The sequence below is a fragment of the Lipophrys pholis genome (assembly GCF_963383615.2).
Source record: "Lipophrys pholis genome assembly, chromosome: 17".
Taxonomy (NCBI): domain Eukaryota; kingdom Metazoa; phylum Chordata; class Actinopteri; order Blenniiformes; family Blenniidae; genus Lipophrys; species Lipophrys pholis.
Genome location: NC_137643.1, coordinates 5,188,971 through 5,216,565, shown reverse-complemented (window position 1 = coordinate 5,216,565; position 27,595 = coordinate 5,188,971). Strand labels below are relative to the sequence as shown.

At 44.9% G+C, this 27,595-nt stretch overlaps 1 protein-coding gene across 1 annotated transcript; it reads right to left on the bottom strand.

Moving 5' to 3' along the window:
- Positions 1-1,039: 1,039 nt before the first annotated feature.
- dbpa (D site albumin promoter binding protein a) lies at positions 1,040-25,863 on the bottom strand. The gene is made up of 5 exons (XM_080484874.1): positions 24,968-25,863; positions 21,398-21,669; positions 19,054-19,276; positions 2,569-2,822; positions 1,040-1,278 (listed from the first exon to the last, which is right to left on the bottom strand). Exons 1-5 carry the CDS (start codon positions 25,161-25,163, stop codon positions 1,063-1,065), a joined length of 1,161 nt encoding a protein of 386 aa, XP_080341000.1. The 5' UTR covers positions 25,164-25,863; the 3' UTR covers positions 1,040-1,062.
- Between the last annotated feature and the right edge of the window lie 1,732 nt (positions 25,864-27,595).

Sequence of the window (27,595 nt, the reverse complement as noted above, 5' to 3'; positions counted from 1 at the left end):
AACAAAAAAAATAATAAAATCCTTACTAAGAAAGCTCGCCTCGTCTCGCACCGTTTGAAATACCTGATTCGACCGTGATACATTCTCTGTTACACCTCTGCCTTCCGGCTAACCAGCTCTGTGAAGTCGAAAATAGATTATTTGTTGTTTAGCAATACACAGCTGGGAGGAAAAGCGCTTTATGTGGCCCCGTGACCTTCCAGCTCGCAGCCCCTCCCCCGCCCCATATAGAAAATATACAAAAGATGATCTCCAAAATCCTCCTCCTCCTCCTGAATACATCTGCTAATAGAAAAATATACATTAATCCTATGTCAAAATCTCTCGGACGAAAACCCCCGCGCCGCACCAACCTTCGCCTCCTCCTCACTGGACTAGTCGTTCCTTCCTGCCCAGTTCAAAAATATACATGTTTTTTTTTTTTTTTTTTTTTTTTTTTTTTGTTCTATTCATAGAAAAAAAAAAAAAAAAAAAAAAAAATGACACGTCTGACCTGTCCTGGCTTGTGTCCATGCCTTGAGCTTAAAAAGTGAGATTTCACTGGCATGTTGTGAATCTGACACCCTGTTTGAACTGGCCAGAGCGGCGGCCGCGGCGCACTACCTGCACAAACGTGGCGCGACACCGGGCGCAGGCACCACAGCACCGGGGGGGGTTTGTCGTAAAGCTGCCGAGGTGTCACAGGGTGAAGATACAGTACGTCGTGTGGATTCAGCCGAGCAGCGAGAGAGTCAAACCGGGGGGGGGGGGGGGGGGGGACAAAAAAACCCAAAACAAAACAACAAATAAAAAAAAGATGGCGTCGCTGTGCTCGCCTGTCACGACATCCTGAAAGACAGTGCACCGATAAAAACACTCTGGTGGTGTTTGCGCCCGGTGTCGCTCGGCGCTTACTGCAGATCTACGCCCGCCTTTCCCCCCTCGCCACTTCAACTAAAGTGCTGCTGTTGTTGGGTTGTCATGGAACCCTTCTCTCGTCTCCGCCTCCCCTCTTCCCCCCCACCCACCCCCACCCAACCCCCGCTTCCTTTCGCCTCCGTCTCCTTCCGTCTTCTCGGGCCTTCACAAGTCTCCGTGCCGGCTCTCGTACTTGTTGATGATGTTCCTGCAGCGGCCCAGCTCTTTCCTCATGTCGGCCACCTCCTGGCGCAGCGCGGCGTTCTCCCGCTCCAGGAAGGCGGCGCGCACCGAGATCTGGTTCTCCTTCAGCCGCCGGGCGTCCCGCGAGCGCTTGGCTGCCTCGTTGTTCTTGACGCGACGGCTCCAGTACTTCTCGTCCTGTCGGCGGCGGCGTGTGATATGTTGGGGTGTGTGGGGAGGAAGAGGTGGGGTGGGGGGGGGGGGGGGGGGGCAGAAAAACAAAAGGAGAGGAGAGCGCGGGATGAGAAGGGTCAGTTATGATGTGACAGAGAGAGAGAGAGAGAGAAGATGGCCGATGTGGAGAGGGGAGGAGGAGGAGAAGGAGGAAAAGAAGGAAGGAAACAACAGCTGAATACTCACAACTGCAGAACACCAAAAGCATTGACAGGAAAGTGAGAGGATGTGTGGTGAAAACTTCTCCTGCAGCCCCACAATATCCTGCAACTTTCTTTATTTGAGGCACGAAATAAGTCTCCTGGCATGAAAGTCTCCGGAGGAGAAGGTTGGAAATAACTTGACATGTTGTGTTAAAACTTTTAGACTCACGGAGCAAAAACCCGAGGTCAAATTGAAAGTGAGACCTTGCAGAGATATCCATCTGGAAGATTTATGGCGGGAGAATTTGTTCACATCCACCATGTTTGCGGAGCTTCTTTTCCAGCGTCTGTCTACATCTGGCAGAATCAAACACTGAGATAACTTTTGAAGCGCATCTCTGAATCAGCTGCGGATTGTCGCGTGGTTGTGTAACATCCTGCATATGGTCACTGCAGAAGGTGGAGGGAACATCTCCAAGATCAACCTGCCTTCAAACGATTTATAAGATCCAGGAACGCCTGAGCGCAGCAAGGTGAGCGCCTTCATCTCTCCATAAATCGCAAACGCCCGAGGAGCTGCAGCTGCTCCGCGCTGAGCTATGAAAGCACGAGCCATTGATCAGAGGGCTTCGCCTCGTGCAACGAGCCGAGCGCTCAAATATTTTAGGACTCTAGTCGGGAGGCATCGATAATAGTGGGCGTCTCGCTCATTCTGGGTTGTTTTTTTTTTTCCCCGGGTGTCAGCGAGCAGCAGCCGTTGTTATGATGAAGCTCAGGGTTTAAAAGAGAAACAGATTTACTGGATATGGAGGGAAAATGTGACCTCTGCGAGGCTGCGGGGAGTTTTCAGTCCTTCCAAAGCTTTCAAACTGAACTTCATATTTTAGAGAGTCTAAACGTCTTAAATTCTCCAAAAACTCCAACCAGTTTTCATGATACAACATAATATGTTATATTTAAATATGTGCGTGAGTAACAGGAACGGAGACGTGAACCCGATGCTCATTTTGTGAAAATCCATAAAAACTATAAGTACTTGTACACGGTGGGCGGCGAGGCAGGCGAGAGAAGAGTGTGGGGGGACAGAAAAGGATTGTGGGAGATGTAGTACCTTCTGCTCGTTGGGGACCAGCATCTTGCGAGCCTTCTTGATCATGGGCTGAGGCTTCAGCTCCTCGTCGCTGAAGCGGTGCCGCCGCGGGTCGAACGCCTCCTGACCCGGCACGCTGGACAGCGCCAGGTCCGCGGGGTCGGGGTCAAAGTTCACCATGATGTCACTGTTGCCGTTGGCGCCCGCTGCGGGTCCGGGGGGGCCCGGGGGGCAGGTGGAGGAGGGTGAAGGGTCCTGGGGCACGGCCTGACCGCCTGGGAAGGAGAAGCAGAGAAAACTAAATGTTGGATTTGAAGACGGAGTTGATGGCACATATGAAAGAGAAAGAAGAAAATATATATCTAGTTAATTCGGCCTCGTGTTTCCAGTGATGCACAGTCTGTCCTGACGGCCCATTCGGATGCAAGAAACACAGAATCAGCAGCTTGATAACTCATTGAACCGTCCAGTCATCATCACCATTATCATCATCTGGTTTTATCTGTAGATTAGAGTCCATCTGCCCTCAGTGAGGACGCTCACATGTCACACGGCACAATCAACTCAAACAAGTCGGACTAAAACAAGATGACAATGTTGTTCCTGATTTACGGTTTTGACTCAATGAGCGTCTGTCTGTCAGCGATGTCAGCAAAACACTCCACAACGTCTAAATATTAATAATCACGTATAAAAGAAAGATGAAGGTAGGTAACAATATTTATGGACACAACAGCTGAAGCACAGAGCTGCAGATTTTTTTATTTTTTTTGTAGAACTGCAAAGAAGGAAACAGCAAACAGCAGACTCGCTGCGGCTTCTCTCAGCTGGAATCATGCGGATTCATCACTTCACTGGCCTCGAGGTCACATGTGCTGCACACAGTTTCTCAGGCTCCCTCCACAGAGCATCGAGCCAGGAGCGAGGCCCTCTGAGATGAGTTGACCACAAAGAGGATTACCCTATAGGCAATATGTTCACGTTTAAATCCAAATTACAGTGTGGGGGAAGGGAACTTGCAAGGTTGGCTTTTTTTTTCTTATTAAATAATAAATGCATTTGCTTTAAATCATCCACTCATCCCTGATGAATTAACTGTGGCTTTGGCACATTTAAAGTCGAATCCTTTGCAATCTGCAATTACATTTTTTACATCTTCACTGTGGTCCTTCTCTTCATCTAACGCCGTTGCAGCAACAGGAATCCACCACCAGGTGTCAGCAGTGAGCCAGAAACACTCAACCGGGTACACAAGTAGGAACAAATTCAGGGTTTCTTCTTTAACCCTTTGTGGTGTGAAACAATGATTGCAGCTCCACAACCATTGTATTTGAACTGAGCTGAGCATATTCTGAGAAATAAGGTCGGAAATTACATCTCGTGTTCCTGTTTGTATTGATTACAGCAGATTTGGGAAGAGGTGGATTTTTCTTCTGTGAAAAGCACTACGATAAAATCAACACTTGTGTTGCATAAGCATAATCATGGGTGTTAAAATTATAGCTGGAATGATGTGAAATAAGTGCCAGAATACCAGGACTTGAAAGCTTCTTGATCCTGAATGTAAAATTCTTCCATTGAAGCTTTAACCTGCAGCTTTTCTGCTTTATCTTCTATCTACAACTATCAATTATTGTGACATTTCTCCCACTTTTTTAATGTTCAAAAGACACATATCTGGTCCTCCTTGGAAAAGAGGTATAGTTGAGCAATCCTCCAGCATCGGTCAGACCTCCATTGTGGCAGCGTTTGTAAGACGCTTTCTGCAGCTCCGGGCGCTCTGCCACAGATTATAAATAACCACAAAGCTGGTGACCAATATCAACCAAAACAGTGGAAGAAAGACTTTCGTTATTTGAGCAAATAAAATAAAACATATCCGTTTTCTGGAAGAAACTTAGGAGTCGTTCTACCTTTGAGAAAATCCCTCAAGTTAAAGGCAGGCTTATTGACACGATGCATTGTTTGTCTCCATAAAGAAAACATCTTATCTTCAGCCTCTCCATCCTTTGTGCGTTCAAAGCACTCCTTTTCTGGAAACATCAGTCCGAGCAGCAGGACTGACACTGATTTGCTACCCGGCCGCTGCCGCAAGCCGTCAGTCATTTTATTTTATGCACATCAGCCACAACAGCCCGACCCGATTCCTCAACAGAGCTGTGGGAAATCAGCCTGACACCGCACGGCAGGCCGAGGGCCAAGCGGGCTGCGGTCAGAAATCCAGTTGAAAATACTGGAGGCACACTCCGCCAGAAGGACGTGTAAACTCTGTCAACGGTTTTGTTTTCAGGTTTAAACTTGTGCTGAACTCTGAGATGGAATCCTCTTAAATGCGTTTGATCGTTGGACCACTTGTCGCTCCTCCATGATTTGGATCCGAAGGAGGGAAGGGAACCAACACCCACGACAAAACAAACAAGTGTCGCGCTCTAGTAAGCATAAGTTACCTCAGTGATTTGGAGGAGGACGCTTCATAGTCTAGATGTTCGTATTTCTTCGACACGCAGACAGATATTAAACACGTGAGCTCATATTCATCTAAGGTGGCTAATGCTAATCACCGCGGCTGTCGATACATGCTAATGTTGGTCACAGTCACAGTAGTTCAGGGTAAACGAGGCACTCTTGCTCCAGTAAACAGGAGTTCAGTGAAATAGTAACTCCGACCATGCCCAGGAGCTGTTTTTGTGTGTGTCGACAGTAACAAGCTTCCTCGTTCGTCGTGGTTTGACATAACGTGCTACTTTCTCCAGCACTGTCGGCTCTTAAAGGCCCGGCGGAGGCTTCCTTCTCTCTGCACATGAGAGTCTGGAATTACGTAACTTTCAGCGCGACTCGGCTGCATCACACTGCTGGTCTTCCTCAGTCGAAGCTCGAGTGGAAAAGTTGACGTTGGTGTATATTTGGTTGTTTCTGTCCTCCCGCTGGCCGGTTGCAATCAAACCACAGCTTGTAAACAGAAGTCACACGGGCTCGCAGATACAGAGGTTTGTTTACAGGGCGGCGTTGCGGCGACCCGTCATCCTTCAGAGTTTGACATTTTGGCGCACGTGGACCAAACCAGATTAAAAATTCCTCTTTCACTGAAAGAGGCTTCCATTTCCAGGCAGCTCGGTGTTTTTATCTGGTGCGATCACAGTTTAATCTGTGAATACTGAGGCGATGGTTCTGGTCCTCAACAACTGGCATAAATAAATATACCGACGAGATTCTTTACTCATCAAACAATGATAGCAGGAGCCTGAAAAGTTCAACCTCCTTCAGTTATATTTATGAAGGGCGACGGGGAACAAATCTGCTGACCAGCTGACTTGAGGTTTACAGCCGTGTGAGTTGTATGAGCGGCACTGATCTCCAACCACAGAATGACTGAAAGCCATAAAACTCTATTTTCATTGGCTTTGCTCCAACAATCCAGACTCTGTAAAAAGACTCTTTAATAGTTAAAGTATGGTGCTTATGAGCGCCTGCTGTCTTGTGTTTTTTAAGACATTAAAAAAATATATATCTACAAATGAATTCAAAACAATGCATGAGTGGTTTAACAGCTTGATTAATTTTGACTACATGTTAGTGGTAAATGCTCCATAATTATGACCAAATGACCAAATGTTTGGTCATTTAAACTTCGCTCAGCTAGATGTCTAAATTTACGCTGTTTTTACAGGGTTTGTCACAGTATTCATTACAACACGTCAGATTTGTCTCATTTTAAAAATGATGTTCCTGATTCACACCAGAAATAGTATTAAAAACAAGATAAATGAAAAGTGGCCACATTATCCCATCGTGCTAGTTTGTGAGACATTCAGCTATTTTCTAAAGCTCATTGACCAGACCAAGGCTGCACTGGGACAGGAGCCTGTCCAGTAAACACTGCGAAGACAGAAACAACATGGGGTGGAGCTCGTCCAGGCGGACATGTTGGATCAGCAGTTCAATGCAGGACTAAGAGAAACAGACCACCAGACACACACATATACAATCTATGTCTTATTGCAAACTGGGGTTGTGGGACCAGAGGCATGATCAGAGGATGCAGGGCTCCCTGAGGCCAAGGAAGAACATGCAGACTCCTAAACAAGACTGGAACCAGCAAGCAGGTCCAATGTCGCTTTAAAAGAAGCACAAAGCACTGCATGTGTGTATTTATGGGCCTTCCATCCATCAATCTCATCGTAAAGCAAATACTCTATGTGGCTCTTTTCACGTGCCGCGCTCCATACGTTCCCCTCTTCATCCCGTCTATACGTCCTCCATCTGTTTGCCCGCCAAGCAGCAGCTCCATCAGATGAGCCTGACCTGCATCTCTGGCAGATGGACGCACTGATCCTGGATAAGTCCGTCCAAAGCCTCGTCCTAATAACAACCATTTTGGGCAAAAAGTTGAAACTGATCCAAGAACACGGCTCTTGTTGCTGTTGCTGCTGCTGCTGCTGCTGCTGCTGCTGCTGCTGCTGCTGCTGCTGCTGCTGCTGCTGCTGCTGCTGCTGCTGCTGCTGCTGCTGCTGCTGCTGCTGCTGCTGCTGCTGGGTAAACAGCGAGGCTTCGCCCGGCTTCATTTCCTGTCTGAGAGCTGAAGACATTTGGAGGAAGCAGCCACCGGCTCGCACATTCTTCCTCCGTGCTTTCATTAATTTCACTCAGATTATGTGTTTCTCTTTCAGCCTGTCACTCACTTTTTCAGCCGAGAGGCTGAAAACACTGAAGTGCAGCTCGTCGCACCGAACAACTCTGAGGCAGGAATTTGCAAGCGGCAGAACCGAAGCTGCCGCACAAGACGTCTGATGGATGTGAAGGCCGCACACGGTGAAAATCATGGATCAGATTTAGAGCCTTTTATCTCTTATTCATGTTCTCCTTGAGCGAAGGCGTCCTGGTCCAAATCCTTCATTTGAAAACAGTGTAAAGTCTCCAGCAGAGGAAGTGTTGATCATCCGAGGATGCATTCGGATGATTTGTTGGAACTTTGAACACATCGCCAACACGTTCAGATCGCTCTCTGCACAAGAGAAACGACTTGATACTTTACTCGTCACGAAAAATGAATACTCAACGACAGTCCCTTGTTAAAATGCATCGGGGAGACTTGAATGGCCACGAAGGTTAAATAGTAGTGCAAATACTTCACTAGTGACTTCAAATGTCTTCTTGATTGCAGTTTGTGTGTTAAATGTAGTGAATAACTCGAGTTGCTTCAGGACACCTTTCCATGACATCTGAAATGCTGCAACTGTGCGTTTCGTAACTGGTTCTTCTGCACATGCTCAGCAGCTGGACAATAAGAACAATGTTTGCCTCCAGAGTGTCATGACTCCCAGGCCATATTCCCCTCGGCCTTGGGAGTTTAATATTTGACAGTCACCGTAATAACAATCCAATTCGATTGTCCGTGTTCTCCCATTGTTCATGTTTATAGCGTTTTGTTGATATGATAAGTCCAGAGTAGTTTCGAGTGTGTTACTGCAACAAGCAGCGAGGTTACAAAGTGTTCTTCCCTACACTATCTTTCCTGAGCTATAAGTCAAGTTTTGGATCGTATCCAGCCCTTGTTTTGCTGCAGCGCTCATACCATGCAGGTAGTTTTGGGCCGTCGTGGGCAGAGACGCCCACAGAGGCAGAAAATAGACAGGTTGAGGTTTTGAGAGTCAGGTGAGCAACTCTTCCTCTCCACTAATCTCCTGTTTGATCTAACTATACCTCCACTCGGTCCACCTACACAGAAAAACCTTGAATGCATCAAACTCGCTGCGGCTCTCACGGGGGTCACGGAAGAGGCATTTTGGGAAATGTAGGAAACCGAAAACTCAAGTGCAAGTAGGCGATAGAAAACATGGTGGCAGATGGATCCCAACAGACTGAGCAGCAGCAGCGGCGGCGGCAGCGGCGGCAGCGGCGGCAGCGGCGGCAGCGGCAGCAGCAGCTCCTCAATTTGAAGTTTGCTCCCTCCAAGTCTATAAGTCGGCTCCTGTTTTAGCAGGTTCTTATGTAATAAAAGGGAAACTATACAATTACCAGAAAGATTGTAATTATGCTAATTATACAAGAATGGAGGTAACAATTAACATCTGCTGCGATTACTGTAATTCTGCACTTTTGTTTACTTTTGCAGTGGGTCTTTTTCGTTTACGGTGAGTTTTTCTTACAGTTAAGTAATTCACTGAAGTTATATTGTAATTACTTGCAATGTTAACGTGGAATCCACAGTCTGCAGCTGACAGACAAACGGTTGTTTCAATATAGAATTGCGACTTATTGAACATTGTTGGGTCAGAAGTAGTTGATTTACTAGAGACTGATTATTATTGTGAAATTAATATAATCTCTCTTCAAATATATAAACACTGGAGCAACATGGAAATATTACAACTATTAACAGTATTAAAGTAGTATTAATTATTCTATTATTTGTACCCACGACAGCAGGAGTACAAGCAGCCTGATGTACTGGAGCTCTACTACCTGCGTACTTATATCAGCACTAGTAGCAGAAACAGATGCTGCAGTAACGTTGGCGCTAGAGGTCTATATCATAGCAATCGCAGTAGCCTGAGCAGTATCTGTAGTAAAAGTGGGAGTAGTAGCAGTATTTACAGTATGAGTACACGTGGAACTCCAGCCAGGTGCAGTATTAACCCGTCGCAGTGCTATATAAAGCATCGTCACAACAGTAGCAGTAATATGAGCATCACTATTAGCAGCGGTTCTCATGCCAGCCATCACAATGTCAACACGACTCCGACAGAGATAGTTGTAGTAATAAATAGTTTCAGCTGTGATATTAGTACTGCGACCAGCAGCAAGTAATCAGATAAAGACTCAGTGACTCATTTCCTGCTCCGTGGTGGACGACACGGACTTGAACTGAGCGCTCTGCCAGCAGCTGTTCTTTTAATTCACAAACATGAGCCGGAAACACAATACAGACGTGGAATGCGATATAGGAAGTGTGTTACATAAAGACGGCTCCCCTCCCTGTAACGTCAACACTGAGACGGCTCCTCGGACTCCACTGGAAGACTTTCACACTCTCATGCCGCACAGTTACCATTTTTCACCAGTCTGTGGATGGAACCTGTCTGATCCCTGATATTTCTAAATATCCCAGTCCCAAGACGTTACGTTTGGCCGTTTGGACAGTCGAAAATAGTCGGTTTTAAAAAGTAAAAGGGAATATTTACTAGAAACTAATATATTTAATCTCCCCCCCAAATGTTATGATTTATGTTATTATTTATTATAACCTGACATGTATGCTGCAATTAATTGAAAGAATTTATATTTGGTGGTTCCATTATTTTTAAATGTTAGGTTCTGTTATTTTTGCCATTACAACTCAGTAAATAACTGGTACTGGCCATCTAGAATACTTTATTTATAGTATTTATATTATATATTACATTATTTCACAACAAATATCCTCAAATTTAGTTAATTATGAGTTGATGGTTACTATTTTAATATTATATTAATTTAATGTTTGGTTTTTATTAATATAGGTGTGTCCTATAATAGTGTATATTTTATTTTCAATTATTTCTATAATCATTCAATTTTATTTATTACATTTTGATTATTATTTGATAATTATTTTATATTTATATATTTTCCTCATTTGTTACCTATATGATTATATATTTTTTTAATTTAATCTATTTCAGAATTTATTGTTATTCTATATTTAGGATTTTGCTTTTGTTTTGAATTATTGTATGTATAGTGTGCATAAAAATGTATTGTTTATTTGGTGCAATGAACACTAAACTGTCTAAAGTGCTTCTGTGTATTCATTCTGATTATTGATTCTTGATTATTTTCCTTAAGATTAAGATTAAGATTAAGTTAGTGTTTCAGGATAAAACCAGGCAAAGCAGCTAAAATAAGCCTGTTGAACCCATTCCGGATCAATAACCATTGAACATTTGCCAAATGTGTTTATATATTCTTTTTTTATATATATATATATATATATAATACAAAAAAACTTAATTTTCAAAATGGAATGTGTTGTTTTGGTGTCGCTGTATTTTCAGTCTACTGTCGGAGACGCTGCCGTACACACCCAGACAGGCTCGGACCTGCTGCTGCTGCTGCTGCACATAAAACAAACAGTCAGACACGTGCACCGTCACATGAGAGTGCAAAACGCTGCGGAACACACACACACACACACACACACACACACACACACACACACACACACACACACACACACACACACACACACACACACACACACACACACACACACACACACACACACACACACAACCAGGTGACACACCCCAGGAGTGTTGTTCCTAATGTCAACACACTGACTGGGAGTTATGTCACAGCAGTGTGGAGACAGTACTGCCCCCTCTACCCCCTCCTCTTCCTCCTCTTCCTCCTCCTCCTCCTTCCCTTTCCAAATCGCTGCACAGGCTCTGCCAATGGTCAGATCACATTATGACACACTGACTGGGCCCCTGAGCACATGACGGGGGGTGGGGTGGAGGTGTTGGGCTGGACATGCAGGAACAGACCCCCACTCTGCTGGGGAGTTGTGCAGATCCCCCCGCGCTGATTGAGAACAACATCTGCACGTCTGTTGCTTCACGTTTTCCAGCAGATGCACACCGACAATGCTCTCCGCAAAATGTAACCGCAAACACAATCGGCTAGAGGAAGCAACAAAGGAGACCTGCTGGACCGTCTGACATTCCTCCAGGCTGCGCCGCTCTTCAGAGCTCCACTCATTCTAATATGGACAAAAAACTGTGTAACGGAGGAAATAATTCAACATGTGATATTAGAGTCAGATTATCACTCCAGGGTCAGGAGAAAATTAAGGAGAAGTTCCATGTCCGTTCTTTGTTATCACTTTTTGACACTATTCCTGGTGTGTTGGATCTTTTGACGACTGCTGCTTGTGTCGGATCACTTCAGGCTGCTTCCACAAGCAGCATGACTCTGACCTGCTTCACCTGCAGACTGACTCAGATCAGATGTTTGTGTGAACACAACAAGTTACAACTGATTTATTGTGCTTCAATCACAAGATCACATATTTCATGTGGTTTCATCATGTCGTTTGTGGAGGTTTGGGACATTTTACATCAGGTCAGTTCAACAAGTCAAACTTCAGAGCTTGTAGTTCCTTTTTGCACAAACGTGTCTACTTTTGCTATTTTATCAAATACGCCGCATGGTTCCATTTTGTTGTGCGAGTTGTTGAAAGTACTTGATTACAGTTATCTGAAATTGTGGAATTACTTACTTGTTAGTACCTGGTTTCTCCTGTGTAATTTGTTTAATAATATTAATAATAATAATATGTATATGTCCAGGGTGCCATTACTCGTGAAACCAGTAAGAAGGGGCAGTTATTTAGGTTCAGTTAGTTGGGGGAAGATGCTCTATAGATGTTTGTACTTCCTGTTAAAAGCTGGTTTATGAGAGCAACTGTCAACTTCCAGCAGCAGAGAGCTCTTATGCGAAGGCAGGATATATATTTTATGACTACGAGGAGCTGAGCGGGTTCCGTTTGCAGGATGGAGAGAGACCGTCACCGTAACTGAGTTAAGGACTTTAATCGGCAAGCGCGACGCCGCGGTGACATCTTAGAACCGGTTCCCCTCCACGCTGGCCACAGACACACAAACATCAGAGCAGGTAATTGCAGCCTGGCTCCAGCGAACACAAGCGCTCCTTCACAGGTCAGGCGCGTGATTTGAGGGAGTGTTGAGGCTGAATTGTCTAATAACGCCACGGTAATCCTGAATTGTCTGGAAGATCATGACGCAGGCGCAGAACAAAAGAGATGATTTGTTTGAGTGCGAAGCTTCCTGCTCGGAGATATTTCTGTGTTTTTACGATCATAGAAAGGTCATGTGACTCGTTCTATCGAAGGCCTTTCCTTTCTGCTCTGATGATGCAGCAGATCGACTCCACAGGCTGAAGGTGATTTTTCAGGTTTGTTTGGTTTTGAGAAAAACAACAGGAGATAAATAATTCCTGGAGCCTCTGATGGAGCAGGATGTATTTTTTCCCCCTTATAAATCGGTTTCAAATTTCAATTAGGAGCCGTCTCTTTTAATCACTAAAATCTCCCTCTGTCACTCTCTCTGTCTTCTCTTTGCTTCATCCTCTGTGTTTATTGACTCTGTAATCTCTACTGTTTCCTCCTCCCGCCTCTCCCTTCCCCTCCCTCTCTCTCTCTCTCTCTCTCGCTCCAATGCTTTCTGCAGCGGCACGTGACGTGGCGGCCGCACATGGCCCGAGCGTGTGAGAGACGGAGAGAGAGAGAGAGAGAGAGAGAGAGAGAGAGAGAGAGAGAGAGGGATTTCAAAACATGCAAAGCGAACTCTCTTGACTGAGCTCCTGCACTGCCCCCATCTCTCTCTCTCTCTCTCTCTCTCTCTCTCTCTCTCTCTCTCTCTCTCTCTCTCTCTCTCTCTGTGCAGTGTTACAGAGTGCAGAGTCAGTGTCTTGTTTAACCCTTCACTCGTCAGGATTAATCACGGCCCTGAATGTTAAATCAGCGGCTGGCTGTGGCGTTACCCTGCGTTCCCCTCTCTTAAAGGAACAGCAGAGCAGCTCCCCTCATCGACTCGCCTCAAATTGAAAACCAGAGCGCCCCTGTCACAGCCCCACGCTGCTTCTACGCTCTTTATCTCCATCTGAGGTTGACTTGTTAATCATTCTTATAAGGTCACAGCCAGCCACACTGGACGACATGAGTCTCCTAAACTTTTTTGGCCACGACACAAAGTTTGGCCGCGTGCAGATTGCAGGATGAAAACATTGCAGCGTCGATGTGATTGTACAAGAATAAAACGTCACAAAAACGAAACTAGTGAATCGTGAACGGAGCCCTCGCCCTTGTGTTTGGAGCGTAATCCCAAAAACGTTGTTTACATCCAACATACTTCTTTTTTTATTTTTTAAACACGTTTTGCCACTGTAGCCTCAAAGCATCGGTTTGGGTTAAGTGCCGCTGTCGCTCTGATCAGTACGTCATTTCAAACTGCAGTTCTATTGGCTATTCAGTAGATGTTGATCGTCCTTGATGTCGGTGAACCGTTCTCACGGTGCAACATCGGACCATCGATTTCGAGCCGCGACCAAAGACATCACCACCGTTACCGCAGGTCTCAGATCAGTCTCGATGTTGTTTTCCACTCTCTGTACGGGACCAGTGATATTTCCGACTCAGCCCAGAATAAATCTCAAATCCATGTTTGATATTTATCAGGATAGTATGCAAGCTACATGGAAAGAATTTAAAAGATATTTAAAGTTACTCTACCAGTTTAAAATATACTTCCCATAAAAGATACCACTTCTGCAGCGAATACAAACACACCAAAACAAAACCATTTCCACTCATTCTGACCGATTCAGCCCAAACAAAAAGCCAGACCTTCTAGTATTGAGAGTATTGAAGCCACAGGAGCAGTGAAAGTGACTGTTGATCATTTTTCCAGTGCCAATAGGGAACCTCTCATGATCAGAGAGTACAAACAGGATCTTGTGACACAATACCTCGGGAAAGTTCCGGAGTTTCCGTGACTCTAAGATGTCAACAAACCAGGGGGATTTTACGAGAAATATAACTCGTGTTTGTACACGTGTAGAGAGGAATCTTCCTTCAGAATGGCATCGACAACGTATTAGAGATGAACATCAACAACTGATACTGGCGCCGACCTTTTTCAGTTTTTCCCGTGTGGAATCTGGCAGAGGAACGTTAAAGTGCGATATAAGATGGAAACACCAACAAAGCCCGCAGAACAAATTACAGGCAGGAATTAGACTCATCCCTTCAATTTTCACAACTTTACTTATTTGTAACCCAAATGAAGGTTGTACAGGGCTGGAGAAACGCCCAGCTGTCCAGTCAGCGTTCACACCTCTGGACTGTTTAGCTGTAAACTACTGGGGGGTAGTGACAGACCTGAAAGTGAAGATAATCCCCACCGAACATCCAGTTTTAGAATATTTCAGTATTAAAGCCTGTCAATAAAGAAGTAAAACTGTGAAGTGAGTTGGACAGCTCAGCCTCAGAGAAGAACAAATTAGTACATAAGGGACCCGGTTCAGATTTAGATGTTCAGATTTCATCTTTTTCTCCTGTCAGACTTTCTCCTTAGAGAGTCAAGAGTTCATCTTTCTTTATCCAAACCCTCCGACGTGTGAACTCGGCTTGACAGTCCATCGTCATTAAGGAACATCTTTATAAAAGCAGAGGTAAAAAAAAACCCAGCGGTGCAGCAGATGCTTTGGCATCGCGGTTTAACGAGTTCATGCATCCTCCAGCAGGCGCAGGCTCGCGGGAATCTCAGATTAAAAGTCAGTTGTTGTTTTTTTTTCATGAGGAAGGTTCTGGACATGAGTGGAATGACCTGGAAGTGTCGTCTGGGCTGAACCACGAGCTGAGGTGAGTCACAGTCGCTTTCTTGGAAGCAAAGGGGGACGCTGCACCTCCACCCTAACCCTTCCATAGCGGAAAGCAGCCCTGTTGCTATTTCACTGAACTCCTGTTTGCTGGAGCTCAAACGAGTAGCAGCGGGAATGAAGTCAATACATTCTAGAGAAGTAACTGTAATCTAATTATGGATTTTCAGCTCCATGCGCAATACAGATTCTAACTCAGAGAGAAGCGGTGGGTCACTCAACGGCCATTTTAAAGACGCCAACATCAGCATCTCTGAGATTCGATCATAGACCTCCATCGTGTTGCTACTCTGATTACTATTTACTTGTTATAAATACTACAAATAATCTGCGTGAAAGTCTTTGTAGAAATACAATCTGCAGCACGTACATATTGAAAACATGAGAGACGCCATCTCTATTTTTTTTTTAGCAGGCGAAGCGGTTTGGCAGCCACAGGAGCTTTACTCTCGCTGTAAAATGTGGTGAAACTGTGGTGATCGGGGTTTGTCGTCGTCGTCGTGAAAATTTAGCGGATGACGACGAAAAGCAAAAAGAGAGGGTTTGTATTCACATCGGGGGAGTTTTGAGTTTTCAGTGGAGGTTTTTTAGACCAAGATGTTGCAGTAAAAAAAAAAAAAAGAGGGATTTAATCCGTTTTTTTACGACGAAAGGTGAATATTTGTGTGAACTGCTCGCGGCGATCTGCTGTTTCACACATGAAGTCTGTTTCTACTTCACCCACTCCAACGAGGAAGCTTAATTCATGTCTTCACAAATGTGAATATTCATGATTTGCAGCATTTTAAAGAACAGTTGGAAATAAACAGAACCACAGCTGCCTCCCTATTTTTCCCCTCCCTCTGAGCTGTTCTCTCTTCTCTTTTTTTTTTTACCCAGAATGAATTAAAATCAAAGTAAAACATGTGCATGTGGATGAGATTATTATTTCCAGTCTATTTTCCTTCTATTCTATTTCTCTGCTTCTCTCTCTCTCTCTCTCTCTCTCTCTCTCTCTCTATCTCTCTCTCTGTCTCTCTCTCTCTCTCTCTGCAGCTCTGTAGTAACACTTCAGCTCCACAACGACCTGAGGGATTTCTGGCTGGATGCATCATGCTCAACCCAGTCACGTGTTTATAATTCAGAATAAAGAGCACACACACACACACACACACACACACACACACACACACACACACACACACACACACACACACACACACACACACACACACACACACACACACACACACACACACACACACACACACACACACACACACACACACACACACACACAGATGAAAGCATGCTCATATTAAAGCCTACATACTTGCATGCAAATGCAGAAACAAAGAGGACACTCTCATATGCACGTTGGAGGTTCGGCACACTGCACGCACACACATAAAGCAACACACACACACACACACACACACACACACACACACACACACACACACACACACACACACACACACACACACACACACACACACACACACACACACACACACACACACCGATGAGGTGTATTCATAGGCACTCATGGAAGCACTCAGGGCAGATATGAAGACTCACAGCAGAGGTATTCTCTTCTCTGTTAGCAGCAGCAGCTCTATCTTTCTATCGTGGCTCAACCTCGGCGGCTTCCCGCTCCGAGTCGTTTTTTTTTCCAACAGCTCTTCTTCACGCTCCTCTGCAGCTCATTTTCCCTGCAAAGCATCTCCCTCTCCTATTGTTTATGACTCAGAGTGAGAAAACAAACACAATGTCCCGGGAACATCAGTCAGGAAGGGATCCTGCTGAGCTCTCCTCATCTCTCCCTGGTTTTCCTTCCTATCAGAATCCTCACGCAGAGCAGTGGATCATCCCACAAGCAGACGCCACTCAAAGTGACCAGCAAGAAAACAGGAGAAGAGGAAAAGGAGCAGATAACGTGAGAAAAAAAAAAGCAACAACCTCACAGCGCTGAGTCAGTCTTTAGCAGTTTGGTGTGAATCCCTGAAGGATATTATTGCAAAATCTCATGGATGAAATGTGTGGGACTGAGATGTGCCAACAAAAACACAAAACATATATGTGGTGTTGTTATACTGCGATTAACATCAATTATGTTGTTTCATATTAAAAAAAAAATATGGCATATATCTACCACAATCACAGTGTTTCTACATGCCTCAGCTAACACGGGCAGTCCCATCGTGTGATACCGTATCTAATCTTTATGAATGATTCACATCATGATGTGTCATATAATATTGAACTGAACAGGATCGTATGATATCAAATTACATCATAACATATCAAAGTATACTGCAACCTGAAGTTACATCCTATTTGTACTTTGTCACTCTACTACACTAAACAAGATATTTCAGGTATATATATATAAAAAAACTTATCGTCAAACTAAAATGTCATAGTTGTGATTCTGCCTGAAAGCGTCTTGTACGTCAGTGGTTGCAGGTTTTTACAGCATTATGAACCAATGCGAGGAGAACAGACTCGATTCATATGCACAAACACTGAATTCAAGCCAAAGCTCTCCAGTCAACATTTAACACCACAGATGCAACAAGGCTGGCAGCAGCGTTCGCAGATATATTTAGAACCATGGAGTGGTATGCACTGTAAACACCCAGACTGGCTTTTATTTAAATATAATTAAACATTCATCCGTCTCCTATACCAGCTACCTCCCAATTGGCTTTGCAGGAAACTCAGAACGGGCGGTTGGCAGGAAACACCTTAGAGTACAAAAGTCCATCACATGGCAAATAATCACACTCACATGCACGCACCCTCACCTACAGGCAATTTAAAGTCACCAATCGCGCAGATAAAGGAACTGGAGACTGACACTGAAGGGGAACATACAAAGAGAGAGACCCGACGTCCAGAATCAAAGCACAGTGTTGGAAAGGTTTGCTCTCTTTCTCTTCGTCTGCACACTTCCTTTAAATGCCAGTATGATGGTTGAACATTCGCAAAGACACGAGGCAATAAATCAACACAAATTTAGCGACAATGATTCACCGGATCGCTCCGAGGACCAAACAAGAAACAAACATGGCCGTCAGCAACATGAAGAAGAGTTTGGTGGTTTCAATTAGTCCGACTCTAACGTTGTCGGGCTTGTGAAATGTTCAAAAGACAATAGATAAATAAATGAATCGAAGAAAGACAGACAGAGAGGCTCGTCTGATGTTCTGGCACTTCTGGTTCACATCAGAAAGCCGCTCACAGGAAACAATAAATTATGAATATACAAGGGAGGAAAACAGGCTCTTGCAGCGAGCTGAGGAGGGCCGGAGGACGGGGGGGTGGGGGGGGTGGGGTGGGGGGGGTGTCAGCCACTTATCGCAGTGAGACATAATTAGAAAAAAACTTCCAGTCTGGTTATTGTTGGGAGGCACAGAATGGTTGAACCGTGTTAGTTGATGAAACGGATTGTGGGTCTGAGTCCTCATTAGTGCCACATTGCATCAGAGCCTTTGTACATTCGGCTCCATGCAGAAGTTTGAGGCGGCGGCAGAAACGTCGCCGCTCTCATGTGAGGACGTTTGTTTTAATCTGGCCGGAGACTTTTCTGTCTGCGACTTTGTTTCCAGCATCTTCAAGAGGTGACAATTATTAAAATATCTCCCCCGACAGCAGAATTCTGCTCACAGGGGAGACGAAGAATAATTCATCAGTAATTAAAATTTTTCTTTTTTTTTTTTTTTTTGTAAAATGTCAAATGAAACCAGGAGCAGCTGGTCTGTGGTTTGTTCTCCAATCGGCAGGAAATACAATGAATTTATTGTTGTTGATGGTCCTCCCTCCTGTTCTGGTTCCTCTTTGCTAATCCTTCGCTCTGTGATTTTAAAAGACTATTAAACCTTCCCAGAGCTACAATGGCATCATTTCATATGGTTTGATTGTTTGATCGTTTAGAACCCAAAGGGATTTGGTGTCAAATGAAAGACAAGACAGGAAGCACATCATCATCACTTCCAGGAAGTTGCCAAATGGGAAAAACGACTAAAAGTGTTAATTGATATTTGCAGTCAGTCCGTCGTAGTTTTCAAGTTTGTGGTCACTCACCATGTAGACACTCCGGGCCTCCCATCATGCTTTGCGGCGGCTGCTGCTGCTGCTGCTGAGGGGGCAGCGGCGGTGGCGGCGGCGGCTGCGGCTGCACAGTCTCCAGTCCCAGCAGCGAGGACGAGGAGGATGAAGATGACATGGAGGAGGAAGAGGAGGAGCAGGGTGGAGGAGAGGACGGAGGGCACTGGGAGCTCTGGTTGGGCACCGCAGACTGGGAGCTCTGAGGAGACGACAGAAACATCCGGAAAATAAATCACGTGGTTCATTTCAACCAAATAAGCACAAGCGTTTGTCTTTATTCAGGATTCCTTTAAAGGAGACATTTGCTATTTTGACTTTCCTCACAACGATAAAGGTCATAAGGTGGTAGTCGGGGGATTAGAGGAGGATAACATTGCAAACAGAAGGGCAGTGACGGCGGCTCTGGCATCGCGTCGTCACCGTCGGGTTTATTTTTAGACAGTCATGAACCTTTCGCTCCTGGCGATTACATTCAGGCTTAAAAAACTCACATTGCAACGTTTCACTAAAGAAGATTATGTGATTTAATGCTGAGCAAAATACACAAGAGACAAGCATTTAATTTATAGATGTTCCCACTGTCGATATGGTGAATTTACTACCTTTGCCCTATTGGCCACATTCGTTTCCATTGGTCCTCAAATAAGTATATATACTTCAATTTACCCCTAAATGTAGGTTATATTGGTTTCCATTGGCCCCAATCCTTTTCTCCCCTATCCCCTTAGCCCAACAGGATTTTATTGCTTTCCACAATCACTTATCCTTGGTCAAGTGGAACGGTTGAGTTTTTCTCTGTACAAGTACCTCAAGATGACTAAGCTGTATTTGGCACTATATATTTGAAATTGAATTAAATGAGAACACATTGGTTCCATTTTGTCCCCATTGGCCCCTCATCAAAGATAATTGGTCATATTGGTTCAGATTATATTAAAACCGTGGTTTGGATTAGCCCTATACGAAGAGATACCGTCTTTATGAGAGTACTGCTTCTTTTCAAAAGGCTTCCTGGATTGCTTTGGTTCCAATAGGCAAGATGATGAGTTTAAGTAGAATTATCTTCCACCAGCTGTGAGAACAGTGGGTTTTATTTCCAATGAGATTGAAGAGTTCTCAGTGGTCCAACTGGTTCTAACTGAAACCATGGCGATCGTCTCCGACTGTGTATGAATAAACTGAGACGAGGCCTAAATGTGGATTTAACATGTCTTTGTGTACTTTGGTCATTTTCTAAGCTTCACAGTAAAAGACTTTAACCTTTTTCTTGCCCCTTTCATTTGTCTTAAATCTGTCGGAATCTACTTTTAATGCATCAGTAGTTTTTGGAAGTGCCGAGCAGACGCTCCAAAAAGAAGAGCTGATGCGATGTAATCCGTGAAGTATTTATGGTTCGGTCCTCCCGTTAAAAGAGGCCGAGCTGCGGCCGCACGCAGCCGCCGGCGCCGAGCAGCTGCAGCTACAGCTGCTCCACCTGGATGCGGCGGCTGAAGCTGTGGCTGTGATGTGGCTACATCAGCCAGGGGGAAACGCTGTCATCCCACGTGGGATTTGAACTTGCAACACTTTCGAGATAGCAGATGTGCTACCAAAACACCACAGGAGCCGGATCCAGACAACACGACATCGAGATTTCTAAACCCAAACAGCAGGAGAGAAATTCTGCAAAGGTGGTGATGCTGGGTGAAAACTGGAAGGCAGTGGAGCCACAAAAACCAGGATCCAAGGAGGAAATGTGTCACTTGTGTTTGTTCAGTGGTTCACACAGATTGACTTCTTTAATCTGCAATAATATTACACCTGGCTGAAGACACGGTTTCTTTTACTCAAAACACCACTTTTGGATCTCGGTAAATCATTTTGGTTATTTTCTTTTAAATATTATGTTAAATTTACAGTGCTTCCACTGACAGCACCATTTTTGCAAAAAAAAAAGAAGAACGCATAGTCTCAGTTCATAAAAAAAAACAAAAAAACAATGGTTTATAAATCCATTATTTTGGAAATCACATACATAACATATCATAAATGATTCTATAGGGAAATGACAAAGTAGCGAGCAATAAATAAAAACCTGGCTTGTGGTTTCTCTACAAATGATTTTATATAATCTTGACGAAATAAAAATCTGTGTAGAATTGAAAGATATTGTAAATAAATGTTTAGATCCATGATATAGATGATAAATTATACTTTAACTTTCATAGAATGAATTTCACTATTCAGATTCATCAGTAGTAAATGTGTTGTGGTGAAGTGAAGACGTTTTGGAACAGGAGTTCTGAACCATGAAAGGACGGGTGTTTGCTGAGGGTCTGACCTGTGAGGGGATCTGGGCGCTGGCGGAGCTGGGCCCGTTGCTGTGCATGCCCATCCCGTTCTCGGTCAGGAACTCCTCCAGGTCCATGTACTGCAGCTGGAACAGGCCTCCGTCGCACGGCAGCGTCCTTTCCCACAGCAGCGGGCCCAGGAAGGCCGACTGGGAGTTGGGCCGCAGTGCGCCGGAGCCCGGGGTGCCTCCTCCCACGCCGGCCGGAGCGCCGCCGCTGACGCCCAGCGAGTCTTCATCGGAGTCCAGCGGCTTGTCTTTGTCTGGTGAGGAAGACAAACGCAGACCGGTTCTCATATTATAATATGATCATATGATCATATTATCATGTAACACGGAACTACTACTGTCCTGACCTTGAGAATGTGACACGCGGGTCAGAATCAATCAATAGTTAATTTGACTTTATTACATTTAGAACCAAAGGTTGTACACCTTTTCTAAAATAAAACAATCTTTATTCACCGCCTATTGCTTTATCAAATCCGAACGTACAGAGATGAAAAGAAAGCGCCTCTCCGCTCTGCTTCACTGAGAATTCTCACCAAAAACAGTAACAGGTTGGATTTCCCTCTGAAAGCCCTTCAGCAAGGCATTAAATGCACCTTTGGCTTCATTAGCTCCTCCTCTCCTCTCTTACGTCTTAAAACTTCTAATTTGTCCGTTTCCGACAAATTCCCACCAGGAGGCGACTCAATCATGGAACTATCCGATGGACGTGAATCCCCGGAAATCTTTTTCCAGGTGTGATCGGAGTTTTGTTTTACAATCGTTTAATTCTAAACATACAGCCCCGCAAAGAGCGGCCGCTCTGCCTGTGCTTGTGTCCAGAGTCTGCTGTAAAGCACTTAGTGACAATCATTAAAAGGCCTCTATAAATAAAGTTAAGTTGAATGACCCTGTGCTGTGCTGCTCACCGAGGGGGGGGGGGGGGGGGGGTCCGATGGAAAGATAGATATGGACCTCGGGCATCAATAAACCGTCACGAGGAGTAAAACAAAAAAAAAAAAAAAAAGGAAATCCTGCAAATTAAACAGGGAACTCATTTAAATGAAGCCGGAACAAGAGTGAAATCTTTGTACCGAGATCCTCTGGTAATATTATTCTAAGAAATTACACTGCCAAAAGTGCATATTAAATAAGTGGCACGCTGAATAATAAAATCCAATGAAATAGTAATAAAAGAGCATATTTAAGTGAACTGGGAGGACCGAGGAGGAGGAGAGGGATGAGGATTGGTGGCTAAGCTACAGGAGCCGAGGGAGGCTGGAAACTCAATTTGAAAGAGATTTTAAAAAAATGTAAAGGCAGAGAGATTACAGCGGGAAAACCGACAGCGGATGTAATCTCTTTGTCATCATCGTCTGCTGCGTCGTTCTCATCGGTCTGATGTGTTTCTTTGAATCGCTGAGAATGCACTGAAACATTCTGGCCTCCAAAACCGCAGGAGGGACCTGAACTTTGAATGTAAACCACAATAATTAAAATAAATGCTAGAACGTGTTCTGAGATACGGTTCATATTTTGTTTAATGGAAAATTTCCATAAATTCATAGCAAGAGATTTTTGAGATTTGAGACTCAACTCAAATTTAAAAAACACTTTCTCCAACTAACCCATCGTCTTAATGCTAAATGTTGATGGAGAAAGGACAACCTGGAAGCAGCAGAGGACAAGAGGAAATCCCAGGAGCAGAGAGACGAGAACCTTCAGGGTGGATGGGAGGAATAAGTGGAAGTGACGCAGCTTAATCACAGTGACGATGACACTTTGAACTGAAGTGGACGAGTCATTAAAGTCTGACAGGGTGAAGGCCCACAGCAGCAGAGACACGGGGAGGGGAGGGGACGCCGCTGTGGGAAAGCAGGAGGAGGACAGATGATCCATGCAAATTGTGAGAGAGACGCAGGAGAGGTGAGATTTACAGGAGGAGAGAGACGAATGCAAATAAACGGCTTTGGGAAAAGGAGATGAGGGTGTTACTGTAAATGATGAGAGGCAGAGGAGGAAGACGAGGCCTGAGAAAATGCAAATGAGCAGAGGGACCGGGGTGGAAGACGGAGAGGTTTGACAGGAGGAGAGCAAGACGGGGAAGTGTGAGAGGAAGAACTCAAAAATGTGTGAGATGAAGGCAGAGCGAGCGAGAGAGCAAGAGAGAGAGAGAGAGAGAGAGAGAGAGAGAGAGGAGTGGGTGTTTTTGAAGGCGTCAAACAAAGCTAGCCAGGGGAGAGAGAGGGTTTTTTTTCTTCTCTTTTATTTTTTTAAAATAGAAAGAAGAGCTGCTGTTTCCCTCGTGCAGCGAGAGCCAGGGGGCGAAATCCAGAAAGCATCCCATGCACAATCGTCGCCTTTACGCCCCTGAACGCATCACCTATCATTAGGAGAATACTGCATGTGCTCGTCGGGCGCTGACAGCGAGGCCAGTCGAGGCCTGTGAGCTGATTTCTCACTCTGTGGAGAGCCTGTCAGCTGTGCTCACCATCATCATCTCCTCTTCCTCCTCCTCATCCTCCTCCTCCTCCCTCTCATGCACATAAAAACCCTCCAGAGAGAGGGACAAAAAAAAAAAAAAAAAAAAGAAGCTGCAATTCCACCGATAAACCACCAGGGGCCGCCACTCTGGACAGTGCTACTTCTTTGTTTTTCGCTGGCTGTGTTTAGCTCAACTTGTGAGGACCGATGTGTGGCCACCTGCTGTTCTTGTGAGGACATTTTGAAATGTGTGGTTCAGATAAAACTGAATTTATTAGCGCGCGTGTGTGTGTGTGTGTGTGTGTGTGTGTGTGTGTGTGTGTGTGTGTGTGTGTGTGTGTGTGTGTGTGTAAGGAGAAGCAGCCCGGTTAATATTTGTCATGGCAGCTGGTGCATGGGAAACAATTCAAGCCCACTCAGAAACCTTCACTTCAACAGAGGCAGTAGATTCATCGCAGTTTTATTTCGACTTAATTTGTCCTCCATCATCTCGTTTTACCACCAAATCCAAGAGCAGAAAAGGGAGAAACATCCTGAAGGAGGGTTGAAGTGAAAACACTGCGTGTGAGTGTGCTGGATAAGCAGGGTCTGTCTTTTACAATCACACCAACCCACTCAGTCACATGTACACACACGCAGGAATAATAATAGTAATATCGCTGCAATTTCTGCGGATATCACCCGAGCAGGGCTGCAACTGTTGATGTTCAAATGTCAGAAAACCATAAAGGCTCCATAAAAAAAACAACATGCAGAGTTCAAGATAACAACAATGTGCTATAATGTCACATTTGGAGACCAGCTATGTCAGGGTTTGTGGCCTGGACTGCCCCCCCCCCCCCCCCCCCACTCCCTTCTCACAATTATTGTCCTAATTGATTCACACTTAATGTTAAATTGTTAATCTTATTGGATTGCAGGTAAACAAAATGTATCTCAAGAGTCTTGGTGTTGATTTGATCTTTGAGGTATTTCCCTTTAAGAACTTGCAGGCCTATTGGACCCCTGTCTCTCTCTCTCTGTCTCCACCTCTTCCTCGCAGTCACAACACACGCGCACACTTGCACATGCACACGTGCACACACTCACCTTTCATCTCGCAGCAGTCCTTGGGGCCTCTCTGGTCGGCCTTGATTGGCAGCTGGAGGAGGGACTTCAGGTTGGTCATGGAGGTCAGGTGTCCTCCTTGGGGGGCGCTTCCGGCTGGGTTGGTGGCCCCGAATTGGGGGCTGGTGGCCCCGGCAGGCAGATCCGGAGGCAGGAGCTGAGTGAGGGGCCTTGACATAACTTCCAGGGGGCACTGACGGGGGAAGTGGGGGCGGGGTGAGGAGGAGGGGGGAGGCGGAGTGTGGAGCAACCTGCAACACTTTAAGTTCAAGATCAAAATAATCCACTTAGCGACGCTAATTGACAGGCGCGCCGTCAAAAGGTGCGCGGACAGGTGACGGCGGAGGGCGCGTGCTGTGCGCGCTCACGAGCTCCACCTGATGTGCGGCTTGTCCGCGCGTCCCATGAAAAAAAGAAAGAAAAAAAATAATAAGAAACGAAAGAAAAAATGTTTAAAAAATGAAAAGGGAAGAATTTATCTCCAAAATGGCCCCATGTCTGACGGAGTGCAGTTCATCCTCTGAGCTTCAGGAGTTCCTCTTGGAACAAACTCACTCCGTTTCACTCCGGATCACTCCTTTCTGAGACGAAGCCCCCGCTCTGGCTCGGCTCGGCTCGGCTCGGTTGATCGACAGCGGGGATTATAATCCGGTGGCAGCCAGAAATGATATCAAAAGCAGAAATAAAAGCGACCGTGTCTTCGTCCCATGCAGTGAGTGGAGGGAGAGAGAGAGAGAGAGAGATAGAGAGAGGATTAGAAATAGATTGTTACCGCGGCGATGTGGGGAAAGTCTCCCACAACAGAAGAGCAAGAAAAATATCAAGAGAAAAGAAAATCTGGAGGGTGAATATGAGAAGATGAAGGAAATAAAGAGATCCCCCTGGAAAAAATAATAATATCCAATAGTATGAGAGTCAGATAGATGGGACTGATGGCGCCCTCCCTCCCTCCTTTTCTCAGCCTCTCTCTCTTTCTCTCTCTCTCAGTCAGCTGGAACCAACACGGGCCGCACGTGTGACGTCACCGCTCACGGGGAAAGGCGCTTGGGGGCGTGGATCATTTGCATATGTAAGCTCCGCCCACCACAACGCGCGGCCGTCCCTCTCCCGCGAGCGGCTGATTTGCCTTCACGGCCCGCGAGAAAACGTCGGAAAAACGAACTTTCAACAGTTTTGATCCGTTTTGATCAGTTTCTGGCAGCTGGACACTTTTAAAAAGTGACAGAGATTTTCAGTTTAAAGTGTATTTAAATGACTGTAACATCTTTTCTTAGTTCTCCTGAGTTCATTTTTATCCATACTCTGTTCTTCTTCAAATAACTTTTTTGTGTGTATTAATCATATTGTTTGGTGAATCTGTTTGGGTGAATTTGAATGGTATATATTAGTAAATATACATTCGGTGTTTGACTGTCGGTGTGAGAGTGACTGTGATTTGAATTTCATCCTGGATTAAAATAAGTATTTTTCCACTGATTTTGAATACATATTGTTAAACTATGCATCCCATATTATTCATGTGCTTACCCAAATAATTACAGGCATCACCTGACCGTATTGGGTTCATTAGATCCACCCAAAACTATTTCTGTGTCATGTATATCTGCTTTATCAGCGTTATCTTAAACAGGAGACCCTCCCAGATAACAGTGAGCAAAGAGCAGATCTATACTTTAAAATACTGTCAAATTAGATTGGGGAACCTGAAAGGTACCTTTGGTTTTGGTCAATCTTTTAATCTATTATTTCATTTTAGGATTGTTCTAACTGTCCCATCAGGTGGTGTGATTTAAAAACTGAATTAAAAAAACCAAATCTAAACAAATTAGACAAATCTTTTTCTTACTTTAAGCTTCAGATTACTATTCATATCTAATATTTTTAATACAATTGTCCATGAATGCACCACATATTTACATGAAACACTCCGCCCCTTTACACTCCGGAGCCAATCATGAAGAGCAGCTATCGCTGTTTTTTCCTGGATGGACGTGAACGCACCACGCCCCTCCGCTCTTCTCACGCTGTCATCTGAAAACAGAAAAACATCACAGAGTGGATTTATAATGAGACCCACAAGCCCACTGCTGTCTGCTTTCCCCTAATGTATGTGTGACATGATTAATATTTTACCCACGAGGCAAACTGGACATCGTGTTGTGTTCACTGTCACGCGCTCAGATTAAGTATCAGAAGGCAGTTGTCATGTTGTCAGGACAATTAAACTGAATTTACCAACGTTTCTTTCTCTATTCGGGCGGTTTCTAACTGGAGTGAATAAATGAGGCTATATAAAGGCGTTAAACGGTGTTTAATCCCGCTCAGAGAGCAGCTCCATGTGTTTTTGTCCCCGTCTGCCTCTCGCGCGTTCAAACGCCACAGAAGCACATGGACCCGGCACGCGCCGACTGCTGCCTACCGGCAAGTCTGCCGGGCGGTGATTGGCCGAATCTAGGTCACTCTACGCTGTGCTCGGCTCCCCATTGGTGGAAAATAGGTCACAGTCTCCGCCCACAGGTTTCCCCATGCAAGGGCCACGTGACGCGGGTGAAGAGAAGGAGGTTCATTTCTGAGACAAAAAGGATCAGAAGCAACTGTTCAAACAGAATC